General features: G+C 57.6%; 1 protein-coding gene across 2 annotated transcripts in view; it reads right to left on the reverse strand.

Moving 5' to 3' along the window:
* Nucleotides 1-18,473, reverse strand: part of BCAS4 (breast carcinoma amplified sequence 4) — an 89,722-nt gene that overhangs the window by 45,005 nt on the left and 26,244 nt on the right. For both annotated transcript variants that reach the window (XM_039230034.1, XM_039230033.1), the window contains exon 4: nucleotides 11,626-11,760. In XM_039230034.1, the coding sequence (XP_039085965.1) occupies nucleotides 11,626-11,760 (135 nt within the window). The remainder of the gene's footprint in view (nucleotides 1-11,625; nucleotides 11,761-18,473) is intronic.

Raw genomic sequence — 18,473 nt, forward strand, 5'->3', positions numbered from 1 at the left:
CAACCGCCGACACACGCCCCAAATGCGTTCAAGAAAACCAGAAACGGGTTGGGTGGAGGCTAAGCTCACTTTCTGGGGCCTCCTGGAGACCCAGGGGCCAAGCCCAAGGGGCTTCCTACTATCTGCCCATTTCCTCCAAAGTGGCTCATGCTGCCTGGGAGGCAAGGGTGTGAGTGAGGGGTCACAGAGGGCCTTGGATTTGCACTGTGACATGCCTACATCCCTCAGAGGGCAGTGGTCCCCCCTCCCTAGCTGTGTGATCTTAGCCAAGTTACTCAACCTCTCTGTGCCTCAGTTTTCCCACCTGGTGAACAGGGCTAACAGTTTCTACTTCAGACGGTGTTATGCTCACATGACTGCAAAGTGCTCAGAAAACACTAAGTGCTCAAGGAATGCCGGCTAATTTCATTATTAGTATGGCTTCCTGAATTCATATTCTTTTTAAATACCATCAGCAGCTTATAAAGAGCCCTGGCGGACAATTTCATAACTTTGCATTTTTAATATTAAATGCTTAAATGTTCAAAACATGAGCATTTAAACCAAATCACAGTTGCGGGAGCCAATTCTGGTACTGTTTGATTTTTAATAACAGGGAGCCTCAAATGTAAGTGCGGGGATGTCCCCCAGCCACTAAACAGCATGGCTCGTATATCAATCAAGGCAGCTGGCTTGGAGTAGATAATAAATGACTGCTGGCCAGTGACAAGTTACAGGAGGCCACACCAGCACAAATACGCCGCCGCCAGCCCAACAGCAGCCACCTGGCTGTGGTCGCCCGTTTCTCTTGAACCAATGACTGATGCCATCCGAGCCACTGCTGTGCCCCCACCCCCCCGCCCCTTGGGGCATCACCCGAGGCACCTTCAGCCAGGTCCAAGCCGCCTGAAAGCTCCCAGACACAGAAAGAGAAGAGCTGGTACCAGGGCCACACTGCTGAGGTCCCCAACCCTGGTCCCGCCGGTCCTCAGCGACATCCAGCCTGGAATGAGCCCCCCACCCCCACCCCCGCTCCAGCTCCTCACCACATTTAAAGGCCAGAATTACCCCCTTCTGCCTGAAGTTCCAGGTTAATTATTAGGACTCTCCAAGTAACGGGAACTTTGGCCTTGACTTTAGGTCTGGCGACATCACCAGGTGCGATGGTATCAGCCAGAACAGGCACCTGGATGAATTTACTGCTTAATGAGACGTGGTTTACTTTCCCCGAAGAAAGCTGACCATGAACAGAGCCACGTTCAAGAGCCTCCCAGGCTCCTTAGGCATCAAAGGGAGCACACTTCCTCCAGACGCCCCAACCCCAGCTGCGGACGTCACACAGCTACCTGCACTAATGAAGGGCTGCCTTGCACTGGAACGTCCCTCGGACCCCGCCCGGGGCCAAGCCACTCCCCCGACCTCTCTGTCTCCTTTTCTGTCACGTGCGGAGCCAGAGGCACCTGCTAACAGTACCCGCTTGGGAGCTCTGCTTTCTGGGGAGACTTGGGGCTCAATTCGCAGCTGTTATTACTGATGGCTCCCGTGTACCATGTGTCACTGCACGACTCCCGTGTGTGCGCTTGTGTCCCCAAGGACACCAGGGGGTGTCCACGGTGCAGCCCAGCCCGTGGACGCAGAACCAGATTCAGACCTGGTGCACACCTGTCTCCATCTGAGGAGAGTGGGGTCCTGGTGAGACCCCAGAGTGGGGGAAGAGGTGACAGGGAACGGGGCCGGGGGCACAGTGCGGCGTTGTGTCATGGGTGTGACCCAGGGAGAGACACCATGGAGAGAGGCAAGCAGATGAACGATTAGAGATGGGGGTCCAGATGGACACAGAGCCCGATAGGGGCTGACATCTCCACATGGCTGCCAGTATGACCCCCAGTGTGTTGAAAGGGGTGGGGACTCGGAGGGGGGACCCCAGATGCCCCTGGTGCCTCACCTGGGACATGTCCTCGGGTAAGACCTGTGCTGGGGAGCCCTGCTCTGAGCCGCCACCTCGGCTAGGCTGGGGGTGGTCCTGTCACTAGCAGGGGGAGGCGGGCCCACGTGGGACAGCGGCTTGGGGTGGAGCGAGCCACCCCATTCAACTCCCACTGGTGGGATGGGTGCGGGTGGAACCCTCAGTCGTTCAAATGGAAGGTTCTACAAAACAGATCCCCGGAGCCCATGCTCACAGAGCAGCCGCTGAGCGCCACACACACATCTCAACCCCGGAGGCAGTGTGCCACCCCAAACGTGCTCCAGACAGCTGAGGGCACCTGGGCTGCTCTCCTCCCTGGTCGCGGGCAGGCGACCACACTGCTCCCTGCCTCCGCTGCTCTTCTCTAACACGGGCCGGTGACAGCCCGCCTCACCGCAGCAAGCGGGCACCGAGGAGTACCGAGTTCAGGGCAGGGCACCCAGCACGGTCCCGCCGTGCAGAAGGTCCTCAGGAACTGGGCTCCTCCTCCAGTGATATAAATCAGTGCTCACGTCACAGTCGGTGCCTGATAGAAGTCGGCCAAGTGCAAAGGGAATCCTGCACGTGAAACCCTCAACCCCATTCCACGAGGTTCGAGTACTGCTACCCCATTTCACAGACGGGAAAGTTGAGACCCTGTTCTAAGGCCACGGGGCCAGTAAGCAACTCCATCAAGGCACAAACCCGGGCTGTCGGGCTCTAGAACCCATGCTTTCACGTGCTTTTAAACCCATTAGTTTGGAAATTGACCATATTTACAGGAGACACGCAGAGGCAGAGGGGAAAATGATGTGCCTCACATACGATCATCAGTTCTGAGGACGGCCAGTCATCGGGGCCAGTGGTTCCTAACACAGGGCACTTTTGCCTCCAGGGACTTCTGTAATTCTGGACTTTAATGATGGTCCCAACTGGAGGCGCCGGGTGGGCAGGGATGCCACTAACCTCACACGATGCGCAGGGCTGTCCTGCAGCAAACGATCTGGCCCCACGTGTCAGCAGTGCCGAGGCTGTGAAACCCTGATCCGAACCCGTGCCCTCAACTACCCTCCTCCACGTACCGTAGGAGTTTGGTCTACACTCTGGGTGGGTGGGGGGCATGCAGTGTAACGTGGGAACAGGGAAGGCAGACTCTCTCAGGGAAGGGTGCCCTGGAGGGGACAGTCTGATGCCCTCAGTAAACAGGCAGGGGCCCCACACCCGGCCAGGCTCCACAAGAGGCTTGTGGGCCAAGAGGTACCCCGAGATTTCTTTGAGCCTCAGATATGTTTCCAAAATCAACTGATTTCACACAAAAATCTGCACTCCCAACCTCTCTTTTTTTTCTTAAAGACACCAAGGTCAGGCCACTCTGAGCCTTTGTTCCTGGCTGGCACTGAGGGTGCCTGCCTCCTCAGCCCGCCATCTCTGCCCAGCCCCTGGACCTCACTTGGGGCGACATGACCCCAGCGTTTGGATTTTGGCCCCTGGAGCATGAAGAACATGGAGCTCTGAATTCAAATGAACCAACCCCTGGCTAAGTCCAGACGTTCCAGCTTCTTAAGCCTCAGTTTCCTCATCTGTAAAGTGGAAACAGTAACAGCACCTATGGGACAGTGAGCATGGAGATGGACGCAGCCAGGGCAGAGCAAGTGCTGGCTTCTGCTGGTCCAGTGAAGAGCCCAGAGGGCTCGGGCTGTTACTAAGTCAAAGACAAGACAGTCCCTAGTCCTGAGAAACTCTCAGTCTTGGGGGAACAACAGGTAAAAACACAGCACCCCAAGGTGCTATGCCACAGGAGCCCAGAGGAAGGTTGTCGGGAGGCATGGGGAGTATAGGCTGCTTCCCAGAGGTGGTGACATTGGACATGGCCTTAAGCAATGAATAAACATTACCAGGCAGGGTACAGGAAAGGTATTCGAGGGAGGGGACCAGCATGTGCAAGGGGCACAGGGATGCAGATGGTGTGGATACAAAGGCTGGTGGTTGTGGTGCTGGGGGGGGGGGGAGGTGCACTGTGTCCCACCAACCATGGGGGTGCTGGAATCCTCCCACATCCGCGTCAGCAAACAGCCCCCTGAAACAGAAGCCCCTCGTTGTTGAAAGGAACTCTCTTGGTCACCTTCAAAATCTCAACCAGAATGCGATGCTTAAAAAAAAATAAAATCTGGGGGCGCCTGAGGGGTTCAGTTGGTTAAGTGTCCGACTTCAGCTCAGGTCATGATTTCATGGATCATGAGTTCGAGCCCTGCGTCCGGCTCTGTGCTGACAGCTCAGAGCCTGGAGATGCTTCGGATTCTGTGTCTCCCTGTCTCTCTGCCCCTTTCCCACTCATACTCTGTCTCTCTCTCCTTCAAAAAGAAATAAACATTGGGGCGCCTGGGTGGCTTAGTCGGTTAAGCGTCCGACTTTCGCTTAGGTCATGATCTCGCGGTTCGTGGGTTCGAGCCCCACGTCAGGTTGTGTGCTGACAGCCAGCTCAGAGCCTGGAGCCTGTTTCAGTCTGTGACTCCCTCTCTCTCTCACCCTCCCCTGCTCACGCTGTCTCTCTCTCTCCTAGAAGAAAAAAAAAATCAAAAAGAAATAAACATTAAAAAAATTTTTTTAATAAAAATAAAAATAAAATCTGGTTCGCAAACCAGCCTCAGTCCCTCCCCAGCACACGTGCCACCCAATATCTGGAGTCAAACAAATCTGTGACCGTGTGAGTGTGTAACTCACTGAGAACCAGTGCAGTGCAGGGGTTGGTGACCGGGGGAGGCCTGGGGGCCAGGCACCATTCAGCCCTCCATTGTTGCGTTAATATTTGCCATCTGCTCTTGGTGCATATCTACCGCAAGGGATGATGGGGAAGAAGAGAGGCCGGTTCAGGGCCCTGGAGAAGGAGCCTTGGACTCTCCTCTGCCTCCTTTGTGCTGGGGCCTGGCTCAGCCTCCACGGCCTGATAAAGCCCCAGCCAGGCCAGCCTCCTTCTGGGAGCCACCCCTCCAGGGGGACCAGGCAGAGGGAGGGGGAGGCACCCCAGCGAGGCAGAGCCTCCCTCCCTCCCTCTGCTGGGCTGGGGGGTGGGGAGGGAGCTGGGGGGAGCACAGGGCGAGCGGGGAGGGGAGGAGACACCGAGCCTGGCACTGCTGACTCCTACAGGCCAGCCTGTGCAGGGCTGCTCCGCCCACAGCCTCCATTACCTTCTTGAAAGTCCCAGAGGCCAGAGGCGGCCCCTCGCTGCAGGGGAGAGGGGCAGGCCAGGGAACTCACACTCTCCCCTGCCTGGAAACCACACCCGGAGAAGTCTGGGGAGGCCAGCAAAGCCACGGAAGCCTGGGAGTGCCCACTGATTCACACTGACTGAATACCTACTATGTGCTCCAGCTGGGCAGGAAACCCAAACGCCCAGAGGCAGGTCCTGAGCATGGCGGGCAGGCTCAGGCCAGATGGTGGTGTGGCAGAGAAGCTGCTTGCTCAAGAGAAAACAAGTACAAGTTCTTCTGTGAAATCAGGTTGTTAAATGCTTGGCAACTACAGGGCTCCTGGGGGGCTCAGTCCATTAAGTGTCTGACTCTCGGGTTCAGCTCATGACCTCGAGGTTCGTGAGTTCGAGCCCAGCACAGGGTTTTGCGCTGACAGTGCGGATCCTGCTTGGGGTTCTCTGTCTCCCTCTCTCCGTCTGCACCTCCCCCACCCGCTCTCTACTTCTCTCAAAAATATAAACAAAAAAAGTTTTTTGTTTTAATGCTGGCAACTAATTCAAATTAAATACACACACACACACCCCACACCCCACGCCCAAGCCGGGCAAAGAACGTACATGGGCACATTTGGCCTAGAGGGAGGGGAGGGGTGCACTGAACAAGGTCAAAGCCAGATCAGATCCTGGCTTTACCACTTATGCTCCGTGACCCTGGGCAGGTAAATAGACCTCTCTGAACCTCCGGCTCCCTCCGCACGAACTGGAATGACAACACCTACCTCCAGGGTCTTTACGGGGACGCTGCGACAAGGCATAGAAAGCCCTTCATACATGTGCTCGATAGAACTGTGATCGTCAGAGCAATAGCAGGTGCTCAGTGAGACTGTTAGTCATGCTGCTACGAGAGACTGAAGGGTGTCCGCAGGGGCCGGTGCAGAGAAGTAAAGAGGAGGTCTCCTCACCCTTCCCTGCCTCCAAAAGCCCCTGGAGAGGTGAGGTCTGTGGGGTACAGGCCTCCGGCCTAAAATCCAGAGCTGGGAGCATGCAGGGCACACCCCGCGGATGCAGCACATTTTCCCCGCGCTGCTCAACACCTGGAAGAGTGAGTTGCTGACTCGTAGCCATCAGAAGGTTCACATAAGACTCTCGATGGCCACTTTTCTCTGAAATGGGAAAATCTGGCCACACTTGGCCATCACCTGTTCCGGCGCAGTGAGCGGCGGACCCTCTCCCCTCCTTTAGATGAGGCCCGGGCTCTGCCTCACTTACCACCAATTCCTTACTGTCTCACTCCCTGCTCACTTACGCCCCCGGGTTGCCCTGCGGGCATCTGGCGGGTGAGGAGCTGGGCCAGGGGTGATCACACCGGGCAGCCCGGCTGTGTGTGGGGGTGTCAGGACGTGGCCCCAAGTGGTTTTGCCACTGGCCAAAAAGATTTTCCTTGGGAAGCATCACACTCTTATCCATCGGGAAATTAATCAAAACGACACCTCGTGAATGCGATGTTTTGGCAGAAAACAAAACAAACAAATTAGCGAGGCTGTTCTGCACCTCCGGGCACAGGCGCAGAGAGGGAAGCCGGGTGCGGTCAGCAGAAGACCGGGGTGGCCCCAGGCCCGGGCCAAGGGGACACCAGCCACGCCTGCTGTGGCCCCCTCGCCCTCCAGAGGCCCGAGCCCCCCGCGGCTCCAGCTGCACCCCACACTTCCATTTCCACACGTGCCAGAGAGATCTGCAGTGTGAGGGGCCCGCTGTGCTGACCGGGGCTGACAGCCACCTCCTCAGGCGGGGTCTCTAGAACCCAGACCCTCATCCAGCCGCCCCACCCCTGGAGCCTCTGTTCTCTCTCCTGACCTGGGGGGGGGGGCGGTGCAAGATTCCAGTGAGCTCAGGGCACCAGCTCAGGGCTGAGGATGCTCACTCCTACCAGCTGAAGCCAGGAGCTTGGAGGGCACCACTCGCCCAACTCCATGCCCACGCTCGGGTCTCACCAGGACACTGCTGACCCTGGACACCAGCCCTTGCTCAGGGCGGAGAAGGAGCCCTGGCAGTTCTCTGAGCGAAGCGAGCTTACCATGTCACTCCCCTGCTATATCACCCTCCATGGCTCCCCATTGCCCTCGGAATAATGTGAAAGTCCTCTCTGTGGCCTGAGACGCTATCTAATCCAGCCCTGACCTCATGCCCCCCAAATCCCCGCTTTGTTCATTCGGTCAACCTGCCTCACACTTCTGGCCATTGCTTGGCACCACGTGCGGCCCCTTCCGAGACCCCTGTGCCCACAGTGCCTTCTGCCAGGAGCACCTTTCCCCTATCTTCAGACTGACTCACTCCCCATCCAAGCCCCAGCCTCCATGGCCCTTCCTCAGAGGCCGCCCTTGACTGCCTGAGAGCAGGCCGGGGTCCCCTTTCGAGGCGATCATAACTGAATTTTCTTAGGACTTGGTCACTGTGACCTTTTCCCCCCTAGATGCAGGCATTCTGGGGGAAGAGATCACAGGTTCTCCGAAGGCAGGAGAGGACAGAGTTAAGAAAGTGCGTTCGTATCCTGATGCCCAGCTGTGTAACCTTGGGTAAGTTACTTAACCTCTCTGTGCCTAGTTTGCTCACCTGTACAGTGGAGATAAAAGCAGCACTGCCGCCTTGTGGGGTGTGGACAGGTGGAGACAGTGCACACCGCTCTGTGTCGCCATCCCCACCACACCTGCCCGCCGCCGGATGACGATCCGAATCGCTCCGTCATTTACAGGCAGCTCTGGCTTTTCAGACCCGCCAATGCTCAGAATCAGAAGCCTCCTTCCGGGAGGTTCCTATTCTCACTGCTTCAGCGGAGGCCCTCGACCCCTCGCATCCAACCCAAACCAGTTTCCCCAAGCAGAGTCTGTGGTTGTGCCCGTGTTGGTGAACCAGCAGCTGAGTGGCTGAGGCCCAGGGAAGGGGGGGAAGGGGGGGCCTCGCTCCGGGGGACGGGGGGTCCGGTGCCTGCCTCAAATCTACAAGTCAGAGTCTCGGAACGTTATCAGAATCCACGTAAAAGTCTAATGGAAAACGTTCAAGGAGTGCAGGATGGAGAAGGACCGTGTACCATAGAAGCACGTGCATTAGTGTTAAAATCGTGGCCCGGACCGCGTACCTGGGCTCGGAAGGCCCGGCGCGCCAGGCCGGCCCTCGTCTTGGTCTGTGGACTGCCTGCCCGCTCCCCCGGCGCTCGGGTCAGAGGTAGGAGGCCTGGGTTTCAGGGGAGCTTGGGGCGAGGCGGCCCCCGCAGGCTGGCACACCTGGGCCCCCTCAGGCCCGCCCAGGCCAAGCCGGCACCGAGTCACACGGGCAGGGGCAGATCCAGGTCCCTGGGGCTGGGCACGGGGGTCGGGGCTGGTTCCTGGCCCTGTTCCCGATGCCCGGGAGCCCCCGGCCCAGCTGCCCTGCACCCCCTCTGGGCCTCCGACTACACGTGCAAAGTGAGGAAGGAGGGAGAGGGGGAGGAGGGCGGGGGGGGCGGGCAGGCCAAGTTCATAAAAACAAGGACCCATTTTCCCTCTGTGCCCCCTGCCCTCCCCAGCTGACGGAATGGCAGGAAGCGGGGAAACAGATCCCGAAGGCCCCTGCCCAGCTCCTGGGCCCCGTGGGGGCGGGTCCCTCCTGATTCTGGAAGGGTCATGCGTTCAGGGAAGTGGCGGGAGGCTCGCTCCACAGGGGAAGGACCCCTTGCCAGCATTTCCACGGGGCCAAGCGGGACCCCTAACCCGAGCCACTCGACTCCACGAGGCCCTGGGGGACCCTGGGAGTCACGAGGAGGGTGGCTGAGGGCAGGAGGTGGAATGTGGGCTGCGGGGGGCAGCCTCACGCTGAGAAGGAGGGAGGCCTCTGTGGACTCAGGGAGGGGCAGGCACTGAGGGCAACTGGCTTGAACCCAGCTGGCTGGCTTTGGGGGGTCCACCTGGTGCTTTAGGAGAACCCCCACCCCCAGACGGTAGTTCCAGGGGGAGAACTGGGCACAGAAAGGGCCCAAGTGATGGGCCAAGTGTGGGCCCCGGCCTCACGGATCTGAATCCCAGCTTCACCACCTTCTGGGGGGATGAGCAATTCACCTCTGTGGTGCCTCAGTTTCCTCATCTGTAAAATAGGGACAATGACCGGACCTACCTCACAGGGCGGGGTGTCTGGTGCCTGCCGAGTCAGGGCCCCAACACGAGGTATAATGACCAGTATTCTAGAAGGGCTCCTCCAGCTCAGGCCCTGGGTGCAGGTGCACACACGCGCGTGCACACACTCGCCTGCACCACCTGCCCCAGACAAAGCCCTGCTGGGGCCGAGACTAATATGCAGGGTTGCTGAATGACTCACCCCGGCGGGCTGGAATGCACTTCCTGGAACGAGTCACCACAGGTAGGCCTGGGGGCCCCCGAGGCTGGCGGAGACGCGAGGGTGCAGGTCCCGGCACGCCCAGCCACACCCCGGTGGGGGCCTACTCTGGGAGGGGGCAGGGGGACCTCCGTCTGAAAGGCCTGCAGGCCCGAGCTCCCATCCCCGCACTGAGTCAGACACACGACTCTCCATCTCCACGCCTCGGTCTCTGCCTCTAAACGGGGACACTAGTGCCAACCACACAGGGACAACTGCAGATCACAGAAAAAGACTGGAAAGTGCAAAGACGGAGGGTCCAGCAGGTCCCACTGTTAGGCTACTTGCTGGAGGCCAGGGGCAGCCAAGGTCCTCTGATCTTCCTCTCCTGATGTGCCTCTAAATCATCAGTGGGCAGAGCACTGGGTGACTTGGGGGGGGGGGGTTCCTGTTTACCCGGTAACGGTCACCCCATATCTCAAGGGAAAGGACAAAGAAAGCAGCTCCTGGCTTCATCGTTGTCAGAAGGCAGAATGATTGCATTTCTCTGGAGATGGGGCAATCCTGGAGGGCTTCTGAGAAGAGGTGGCATTGACTTAGCCTCTGAAGGATCAACAGGAGTTTCTAGACTATGAGATAGATGAGGCCATTGTCTAGCTGTTACTGGCCTGGGGCAAGTTACACACTCGGAGGCACGTGTCTTACACGCACAGGTGTAAGAGAAGATGGCGCAGTGGGGTCCTGGCAAGAGTTGGACGGTGAAGTCCCGCCAGGCATCCCCAGTCACACAGTTTAGATGACACTGCCTGCCGAATAGAGCGAGTTCACCTGCTCAGTTCTGTCCACAGGCTGTAAGACTGCAACCCCCGAAATCTTCCACGCTGCCATCTCCTCTCCTATCAAATCAGAGTAACACTGATGCCCAGTGCGCACGAGGTTAAGGGAAGGTAAATGGGTCGACACGCATGAAACACCTAGCGCAGCGCCTGGCACAAGGTAAACACCGTGGAAATGTGCAGGCAGCAGGACAGGAGTGGGACGGGGGGGTCCCCCGGGCAGACCCACAGTGAGAGACCCCTGGGGGGCAGGCCAGGGAGGCCGGCTGAGCTGCGAAGGCCAAGGCCTCAGCGATGGGCCAGCCAGGGTCCAACCCAGGCTCGTCACACCAGATTGTGCAGATTGTGTGGCCTTGGGCAAGTCCCTTCACCTCGCCGAGCCTCAGTCTTCCCATCTGTAGAATGGGCGTGGTTTAAAGATCCTTCCTCCAAAGACCAGCGTGGGAACGAGATGCCACGTAAACCAGAGATCAAAGCACTTTGAACAGACCCGGCAGAAATCATTACTACAATTATTGAACGCCGCTTAGTGCAGGGTTCCTCAAACTAGAGAATCCTCTGGTGGGGGTTGGGGGCGGGGGGCTGTCCTGTACACTGTAAGGTGTTCAGCAGCATCCCTGACTCCTACTCACCAGACGCCAGCAGCAGCCCTCACATCTAATTCACAACCAGAATGTCTCCAGACTTCGCCCAGCGTCCCCGGGACAACAGATCATAAGTAGCAATGACAGATGTGTGTATGACAGATGTGTCTGAAACACCGAAGGTCTCCACTGCAGAATCAGTCTGGCCTCAGTTTTGCCATCGGCAAAAAGGACACAATGATCTTTCCTTTGGGGTCTGGGGGAGGATCCCAGGAAAGCAGAGATGTGGAGGGGAGAGGCCTCTGCAAGTCACAAAGGGCCACGTGCAGGCTGGCCTTCCGTCCCCAGACCTCCACCGTCCCGGGCCCCTCTGGTCGACTTGAGGTCGACTCGTGCCTTCAGGAGGACCCACCCTGAATTCTGAATGTCACCCTGAGCACGTCCTTCTGTGTTTAAGGACAGGACGGGAGGGCAGGGGCTGTCCCCGCCCACGGCGGTAACCCCAGAGGGACCTCAGTGCTCAGCAAACAGCAGGCGCTCAGTAGATAAATGGTGGATGACGAGGCCAGTGGCAAAGCACCGAAGCTTTGCCCGGGGGAGGGCCTGAGACACTCCAGCCCCCTGGGCCTGCCAGCCAGACACCATTTCCTGTCTGTGGAAGTGAGATGTGCCCTCTGAACTCTCACTTCCTGAGCCCCTCTCCCCTCTCCGGGTCGGGGTCGGGGAGGCGGCGGGAGGCGGGGAGATACTCACGTTCCTGAAGGAGGGAAGGCCCGCGGAGCCCAGCCATCTCCGCAGAGCCTGCGAGAAGGCCCCGTGGTCCCGCTCGGCCTGCAGCACGTGGGCCTCCAGGAAGCACACATGGTGCCCAACCATCTTGACGAAGGCCTGGGGGAGAGGAGAGAGGGACGGGGATGCCACGCTGGCCACGGACTGGAGCACGGGTCACACAGACGCCCGGCCCCCAGTCGCAGCTGCCCGTGGGCTCCTGGGGAGGCCAGGCAGGGCCTTCAGACACCCTGGCGATAACAGGAACAGCTCCACGGGACGCCTGACGGCGCCTCGCCTTGTGACCTCTCCCCTTCTCCCCCTAGGGATCCTACTTCTAGCCTCTCTTTTATAGAGGAGGGAAACCAAGGTTCAGAGAGGTTGGGTCACCTGACCGAAGTCACACAGCCAGTGGGTGGGAGAGAGGACTCGGGTGCACATCCATCAGACTGCAAAGCTTTCTTAATTAAAAACAGGGTTTAAAAAAAAATTTTTTTAATGTTTGTTTATTCTTGAGAAAGAGAGCGACAGAGCACAAGTAGGGGAGGGGCAGAGAGATGGAGACACAGAATCCGAAGCAGTTTCCAGGCTCTGAGCTGTCAGCACAGAGCCTGACGCGGGGCTCGAACTTCCGAGCTGTGAGATCATGACCTGAGCTGAAGTTGGACACTTAACTGACTAAACCACCCAAGCACCCCTAAAAATGTTTTTGTTTTTTGTTTTTTTTTAGAAATTGCCAAAATGGGGGCACCTGGGTGGCTCAGTCAGTTAAGCGTCCGACTTCGGCTCAGGTCATGATCTCATGGTTCATGAGAACTTGCCAAAATGCTCACTTTAATCATGGATGGACATCGGACAGTTTCAAACTCAGAAGCTGCCAGGGGACAGGCAGGTGACAAGCAGGGAAAGGGGGCTGAGTGGAGACTAGGGTGACCCGGAACGTAGGGTCCAGCCCCACAGAGGCCGCTCCGCTCCAAGCTTCTGATCCAAAATTCCCAGTTAAAAAAAAAAAAGAAAAAAGAGAGAATGAACTTGGGTCAGGCTCCCTGGATTAGAACCCAGTTCTGCCACCAACAAGTTGTATGCAACTTTCTACAAGCTTCAATTTCCTTATCTAGTAAATGATAATGATGATGATACTATTATACAGAAGACGAATAATACCAATCTCGCCGAGCAGGTAAGGGCTTATCAGCACACGCTGAGCTCAATAAATGTGCAGTATTGTTTTGAAAAGAAAAAAATTGCAGATTTTATGAAAAGCCTTTAGTTTTTATTGATGATAGCAATAGCTCACAATCAACAAAAAAAAAGAAGATACTGTGCAGGCCCAGAAACATTGAACCTGCTCACCTGCGGCCTGTGGTACCTCCTCACACCTTTCTCTACACTCAGCGCGTGGGTGTGCCTGTGCTCACGTGTGTGCGTGCTCTGCGTGCAAGTGTGCTCACGAGTGTGCCTGTGCTCGTGAGTGCCTGTGTGTTTATATGCACGTGTATTCAACCGTGTGTGCGTGTTTGTGGGTTGCAAGGGTAGACGGCGAAGGCCACCAAAGGCAGCCACTCCGCGGTCACGTCAGAAAGCCCCGCCTCTGCGGGCCTCCCCTGCCCCACACAAGGCTGGCAGAGACTTCCTCTCACCAGGAAGGGGAAGGAGAATACGAGAGAGTCTCCCTTCACTAGAAGGAAGTTCATGGCCCCCACGGTCTACAGGGTGCCCACCATCTAGTCCTGCCTTCTCCTCACACTGGCCTCCCTTGGGTTCCCTGGAAATGCCAGGCCCCACTGACCACAGGGCCCTTCCACCTGCTCTCCGCATGCCAGGCTCTGCTCTCTGCTCTTGATGGAGCGAATGCCGCCCATCTTTCAGGGCCTGGACTGACAGTCCCCTCCGGAGAGACACCTTCCCGACCGCCTAGTCTAACAGCCCCCATCGCTGGGGAGGCGCCCCGTCTCCCTAGCCCTCCTTGCCTCCGGACTTCCTGTCTTTGCCTCTGGAATGTAGGTTCCAAAGGAAAAGGTGCTGTTCACAAGGCCAACCCCAGAGCCTGGCCGGCCGGAAGGGGCCCCACTGGACGGCGGGTGCCGGAATGAACACACGCACAGATGAGCGCATCCTCGGCAAAAAGACCCGCACAAACACCACACCGTCGCTCCGCCGCTGCCCCAGGGTTTGGCAGGGACGAGCTGAAAGGCCGAATAAGCCCCTCCCGTCGGATGGGGGGGGACGGGAGACAAGGGACCACGGGGCTTCCCCTGATCAGGTCTGGCCCTTGGCTCCAAGGCCTCGCTGGGCAGCACAGCTGCTTGTGAAAGATGGAAGACGGCCCAGCAGTCCCCGTCCGCCAGCCGATTCCAACCATACACTCCCTGTTACCGCCAGTCTGGGGGGTGGTGAGGCCAACTGAGGAAATGCCAGGCAGGGGCACCCCGGGGGAGGCCTGGCCCGGGGACACCGGGAGAGACGCAGCCACCAGGGCGGATGGGGCTGGGGGACAGGATCGTGACCACTCTGGTGGCTGTGTCTCGGAAATAAGGGGGACTCCTAGGCATTTTTCTTTTTTTTACTTAAAAACAAATTTCTTTTTAACATCTATTTATTTTTGAGAGACACAGAGTGTGAGTGGGGGAGGGACAGAAAGAGAGAGAGGGAGACAGAATCCAAAGCAGGCTCTGGGCTCTGTGCTGAAGAGCCCGACGTGGGGCTCGAACTCACGAACCGCGAGATCATGACTTGAGCCGAAGTCGGACGCTTAACTGACTAAGCCACCCAGGGGCCCCATATGTAGTCTTCTCTACACGAAAAGATACTACTTTTATTAGCAGAAGGGAGGAAGAGAAGGGAGGGAGGGAGGAGAGAGGAAAGCCCCATTGTTTTAAAACATATTGGTCCATCCTGATGCCTATGGTCGCTTCTGGCAAAAGGCCCCCGCGTCAGCTGGCGCGCTGTCTGCACAGAGGTGCCCACACCCAGCACTGGGGAGTGCTCAGGAGCAGGCTTGTGCCACCCCAGCTCTGCCACTTCCTCGCTGTGTGACATGGGCGGATCACCTCCCCTCTCTGTGCTCCCCTGCCTTCTCGGTCAGGTGGGACAAGTAACGGGATCGTCCCCCCGGGGCTGCCGCGGGTGGAGCGCCTCCTCACGGGGAAAGCACTTGGAGTCCTGGCTCGCGGCAGGTGTCCTGTGTGTGCTAGTTTCTATTACTAAACCTGAGAAAGACCCACGTGCTGGGCCATCCCTCTGTGGTCCCCAAGCCCCTCCTGGCAGGTGGCACTGATCTGAGAGCGGGGTGGTCCCGGGCTCCCCGAAGGCTGTGACCCTCCCCACGGCCCAGGGCGAGCGGCCAGCAGCGCGGACGTGCTCCTCACCAAGCCAGCTGCTGGCCTAACGCCTCACGGTGGCTGTCAGGAGTCAGGAGGGAGGGCATATTCCCAGCGTGCAGAGGAGAAAACGGACTCCTGGAGGGTGACAGAGCCACCCGAGGGGCAGTTTTGGGGGCCATCGGGCTCGGGAACCTACCTGTCCCGGTCCAACAAACATCAGGTTCTCATAAGCTCCTAAGGCACATGTTTCATAACGGGAAGTATGAATTTTCCCACTGGCTTCTAATCCATGACCCTCCTGGACTAGCTCAGTTTTTCCTCCTTTTAATAGAGACCCTGTTACAGAGAAATAAATACCTCTCCTCTAAGGAAAGCAAGAGCCCAGGGGAGGTGGACACGAGGCAGATGCCACTCAGCCGCAACACTGGGGAGGCTTTAGGGCAGAGTGGGGATTGTGGCAACCTGGCGATCCCTGCATCCGAGTTTGCAATTTCCACCTAAAACTTGTAGTAGTTGCTGGTGCGAGTGTAAAATGCTGGGGTCACTTTGGAACATGCTAGGTAGCTCCTCCAAAGAGTTCCGGTATGACCTAGCAATTCCACTCCTAGGTTTTCACCCGAGAGAAATGAAGACATATATTTACACAAAAACATAGACATGAATATTCACAGTAGCATTATTCATAAGAGCCCAAAGGGAAAGTGACCTCACTATCCATCAACTGATGAAATGTGGTGGATCCGTCCATACCCTAGAATATTATTCAGCCAGGGGCGCCTGGGCGGCTCAGTTGGTTAAGTGTCCGACTTTGGCTCAGGTCATGATCTCACAGTGCATGGGTTTGAGCCCCGTGTCAGGCTCTGCGCTGACAGCTCGGAGCCTGGAGCCTGCTTCGGATTCTGTGTCTCCCTCTCTCTCTGTCCCTCCCCTGCTCATGCTCTTGCTCTCTCTCTCTCTCTCAAAAATAAACATTAAAAAAAAGAATATTATTCAGCCAAAAAAAGGAATGAAGATCAGATGCATGCTACGATGTGTATGAACCCCAGAAACATTATCCTGAGTGAAATAAGCCAGACGTAGCCGCAAGCTATATAATTCCATTAATATGAAACATGTACAAGAGACAGATCCATAGGGCCAGGAAGTGGATGTGTGGCTGCCAGGGGCCAGGGCTGGGGGGTGGCTGCTGATGGGTACGGACTTTCTTTGGGGGTCAATGAAAATTTCCTGGAATGAGGTAGTGGTGACGACTGCACAATCATGTAAATGTACTCAGCACGTGCTCAGTGTGCTGGGTATTCTGAATGGAACGCTTCAGAAAACTCATTTTGGATTTTCTCAGGGTTGGGGAGGGAATAGTATAGTATTTGCAATCCCTTTGGAAGGGTCCTGTCGTTCTCACAACGGGCTCTGAACTCCGTGACTTGGCCCCACACGGTCCGTCTATGCTCACCGCTCCAGCCTCACCGCTGACCTTGAGCTCCACACCACCCACCACTGGCTGAGAGGCCTTGGTCTTTGCAGCCTTGGGGCATCTGCATAAGCTGTCCACCCCGCCCTCCAGGCTTTCTCCCCCATTTTTCAGTCCTTCCTGTGAAGGTCAAAGCCCAGGAAGCGGTCTCTCTTCTAAGTCCGGCCAGGGCCCCGCTTTGCGGTTGCCAACACACCAGCCTGTCTCACTCAGGTCCTCATCCAGAGTCCCCACATGCCACCATCTGGGGATCAGGAGTCTCCCGCTCACCCCAGGGTAGCTCATAATGCGGTTTCAACTAATGGTGGCCAAGTAAATACTGGTAAGATTTGGGTTCAAGAGGAGCCCCCGGGTGGCTCAGTTGTTTCAGCGGCAGGCTTCAGCTCAGGTCGTGATCTCAGTGCTCGTGAGTTCGAGCCCCACGTCTAGCCTCCGTGCTGACAGCTCAGCGCCTGGAGCTTTGGTTTCTGTGCCTCCCCTTCTGTCTGCCCCTATCCTGCTTGTGCCCTGTGTCTCTCTGCCTCTCAAAAATAAATTTAATATGTTAAAAAAAAAAAGATTTGGGTTTGAGAACCTCACTACTGTTACTCTACTTACAGGGGAGCAGAGACTCAGAATTTGCTGGCGGGGCGGGGGGTCACACACGGAAAGAGGCGGCATCAGGATCGGAACCCAGGCAGTAGGACTCTGGAGCCGGGGGGGGGGGGGGGATGCTATCTGGTGGGTGGAGACCCAGATGCTGCGACACACACAGGATGCCCCCCCGCCCCCCAACGGCAGGCCCAAAGCACCAACAGCACCAAGCCTGGGACACCCTGCTGTGGGGGCCATCCTGTCTCATTAGTGCCCCCTCCCCCCACCCCGCTCGGGATGAAGAGGCCAAAATCCTGACACAGGGCTCCTGCCGCCCGATTTCTCGTCATCGGGCCATCCCGGGACCCTTCCCGTGTTCCCATCCGTTCCGGGGCTCCTTCCTGCCTCTGAGCCTCTGCCCGAGGTGCCCCCCTGCCCATCCCCCACCAACATCACCCCTCCCACTCCTCCTCCAGGGGCCCGTGGCCCCCACTCCCCAGCCACCACTTAGCTCCAGGCACCTGCCTCCCTCCAGAGCGGCCTCGGCCACCGTGTCCGCAGGAAAGCGGCCCCCAGAGAGTCCACGTCCTCAGTCCCAGAACCTATGAAGACATTACAGGGCAAGCGGGCCTGTGCAGGTGGGGTTGAGGATGGGCACGACAGTGCTGGACGACCCAGGGGACCACGGGGTCCTTGTGGGGGGTCAGGAGGGTCAGAGTGTAAGAGAGACTGGAAGGAGCTACACGTGGGGCGGACATGGAGGCAGAGCCGAGAAAGGCAGGAAGCTTCTGGAAGGCGGAAAAGGCCAGGATGTGGATATAAACCCACGATGTGTGACGCCCCTAAGTTTGCGGGAATTTGTCACAGGGGCCGCTGGGGCCCACCACGGGAGTGCTCTGTGCCAGGCCCCTCCCGCTGGAAGGCGGCCAAGGGCTGCCCCGCCGCCCCCCCCCCCCCCCCCCCCCCCCCCCCCCCCCCCCCCCCCCCCCCCCCGGCCAGGGCCCCGCACTGCATATAGTAGGCGCTCAGCAAGGGTCAGCGGGCTGGCTGCGAAGGCAAGAGCTGGGCCAACCCAACCAGGCAAGAATCAGGACTTCCAACCTTCACATTTTCTTTCCTCTGTCAAACGTGTGGCATAAAATTCAAATGAATCAGCGATTCCAAGGGCAAAGTTTTAATTATATTCCTGCCTCATTCTCTGCTGACAAGAATGTTAACTCTCTGCTAACTCTAGCGTTGGCTGCGCTGCCCCCTCCTCCGCGGCTTGCGTCCCCTCTGTCCAGGTGACCACTATTAACGCTCTTTCAAGCCCCCCGACCTTTCGCTGTGTGAGCAGCCAGGACCCCAGGCCGAGGGCCCCGGTACGGTTAAGAGCTTGGGCACGAGGGGATGAAAGAGGAGGTCCCAGCTTCAAGGAATGAGCTGTGTCACCCTGGGAAAGTGGCTTTACCTCTTGGAGTTAATGC

Source organism: Hyaena hyaena, unplaced genomic scaffold (genome assembly GCF_003009895.1).
Source record: "Hyaena hyaena isolate Hyena2069 unplaced genomic scaffold, ASM300989v1 scaffold_42, whole genome shotgun sequence".
NCBI lineage: Eukaryota > Metazoa > Chordata > Mammalia > Carnivora > Hyaenidae > Hyaena > Hyaena hyaena.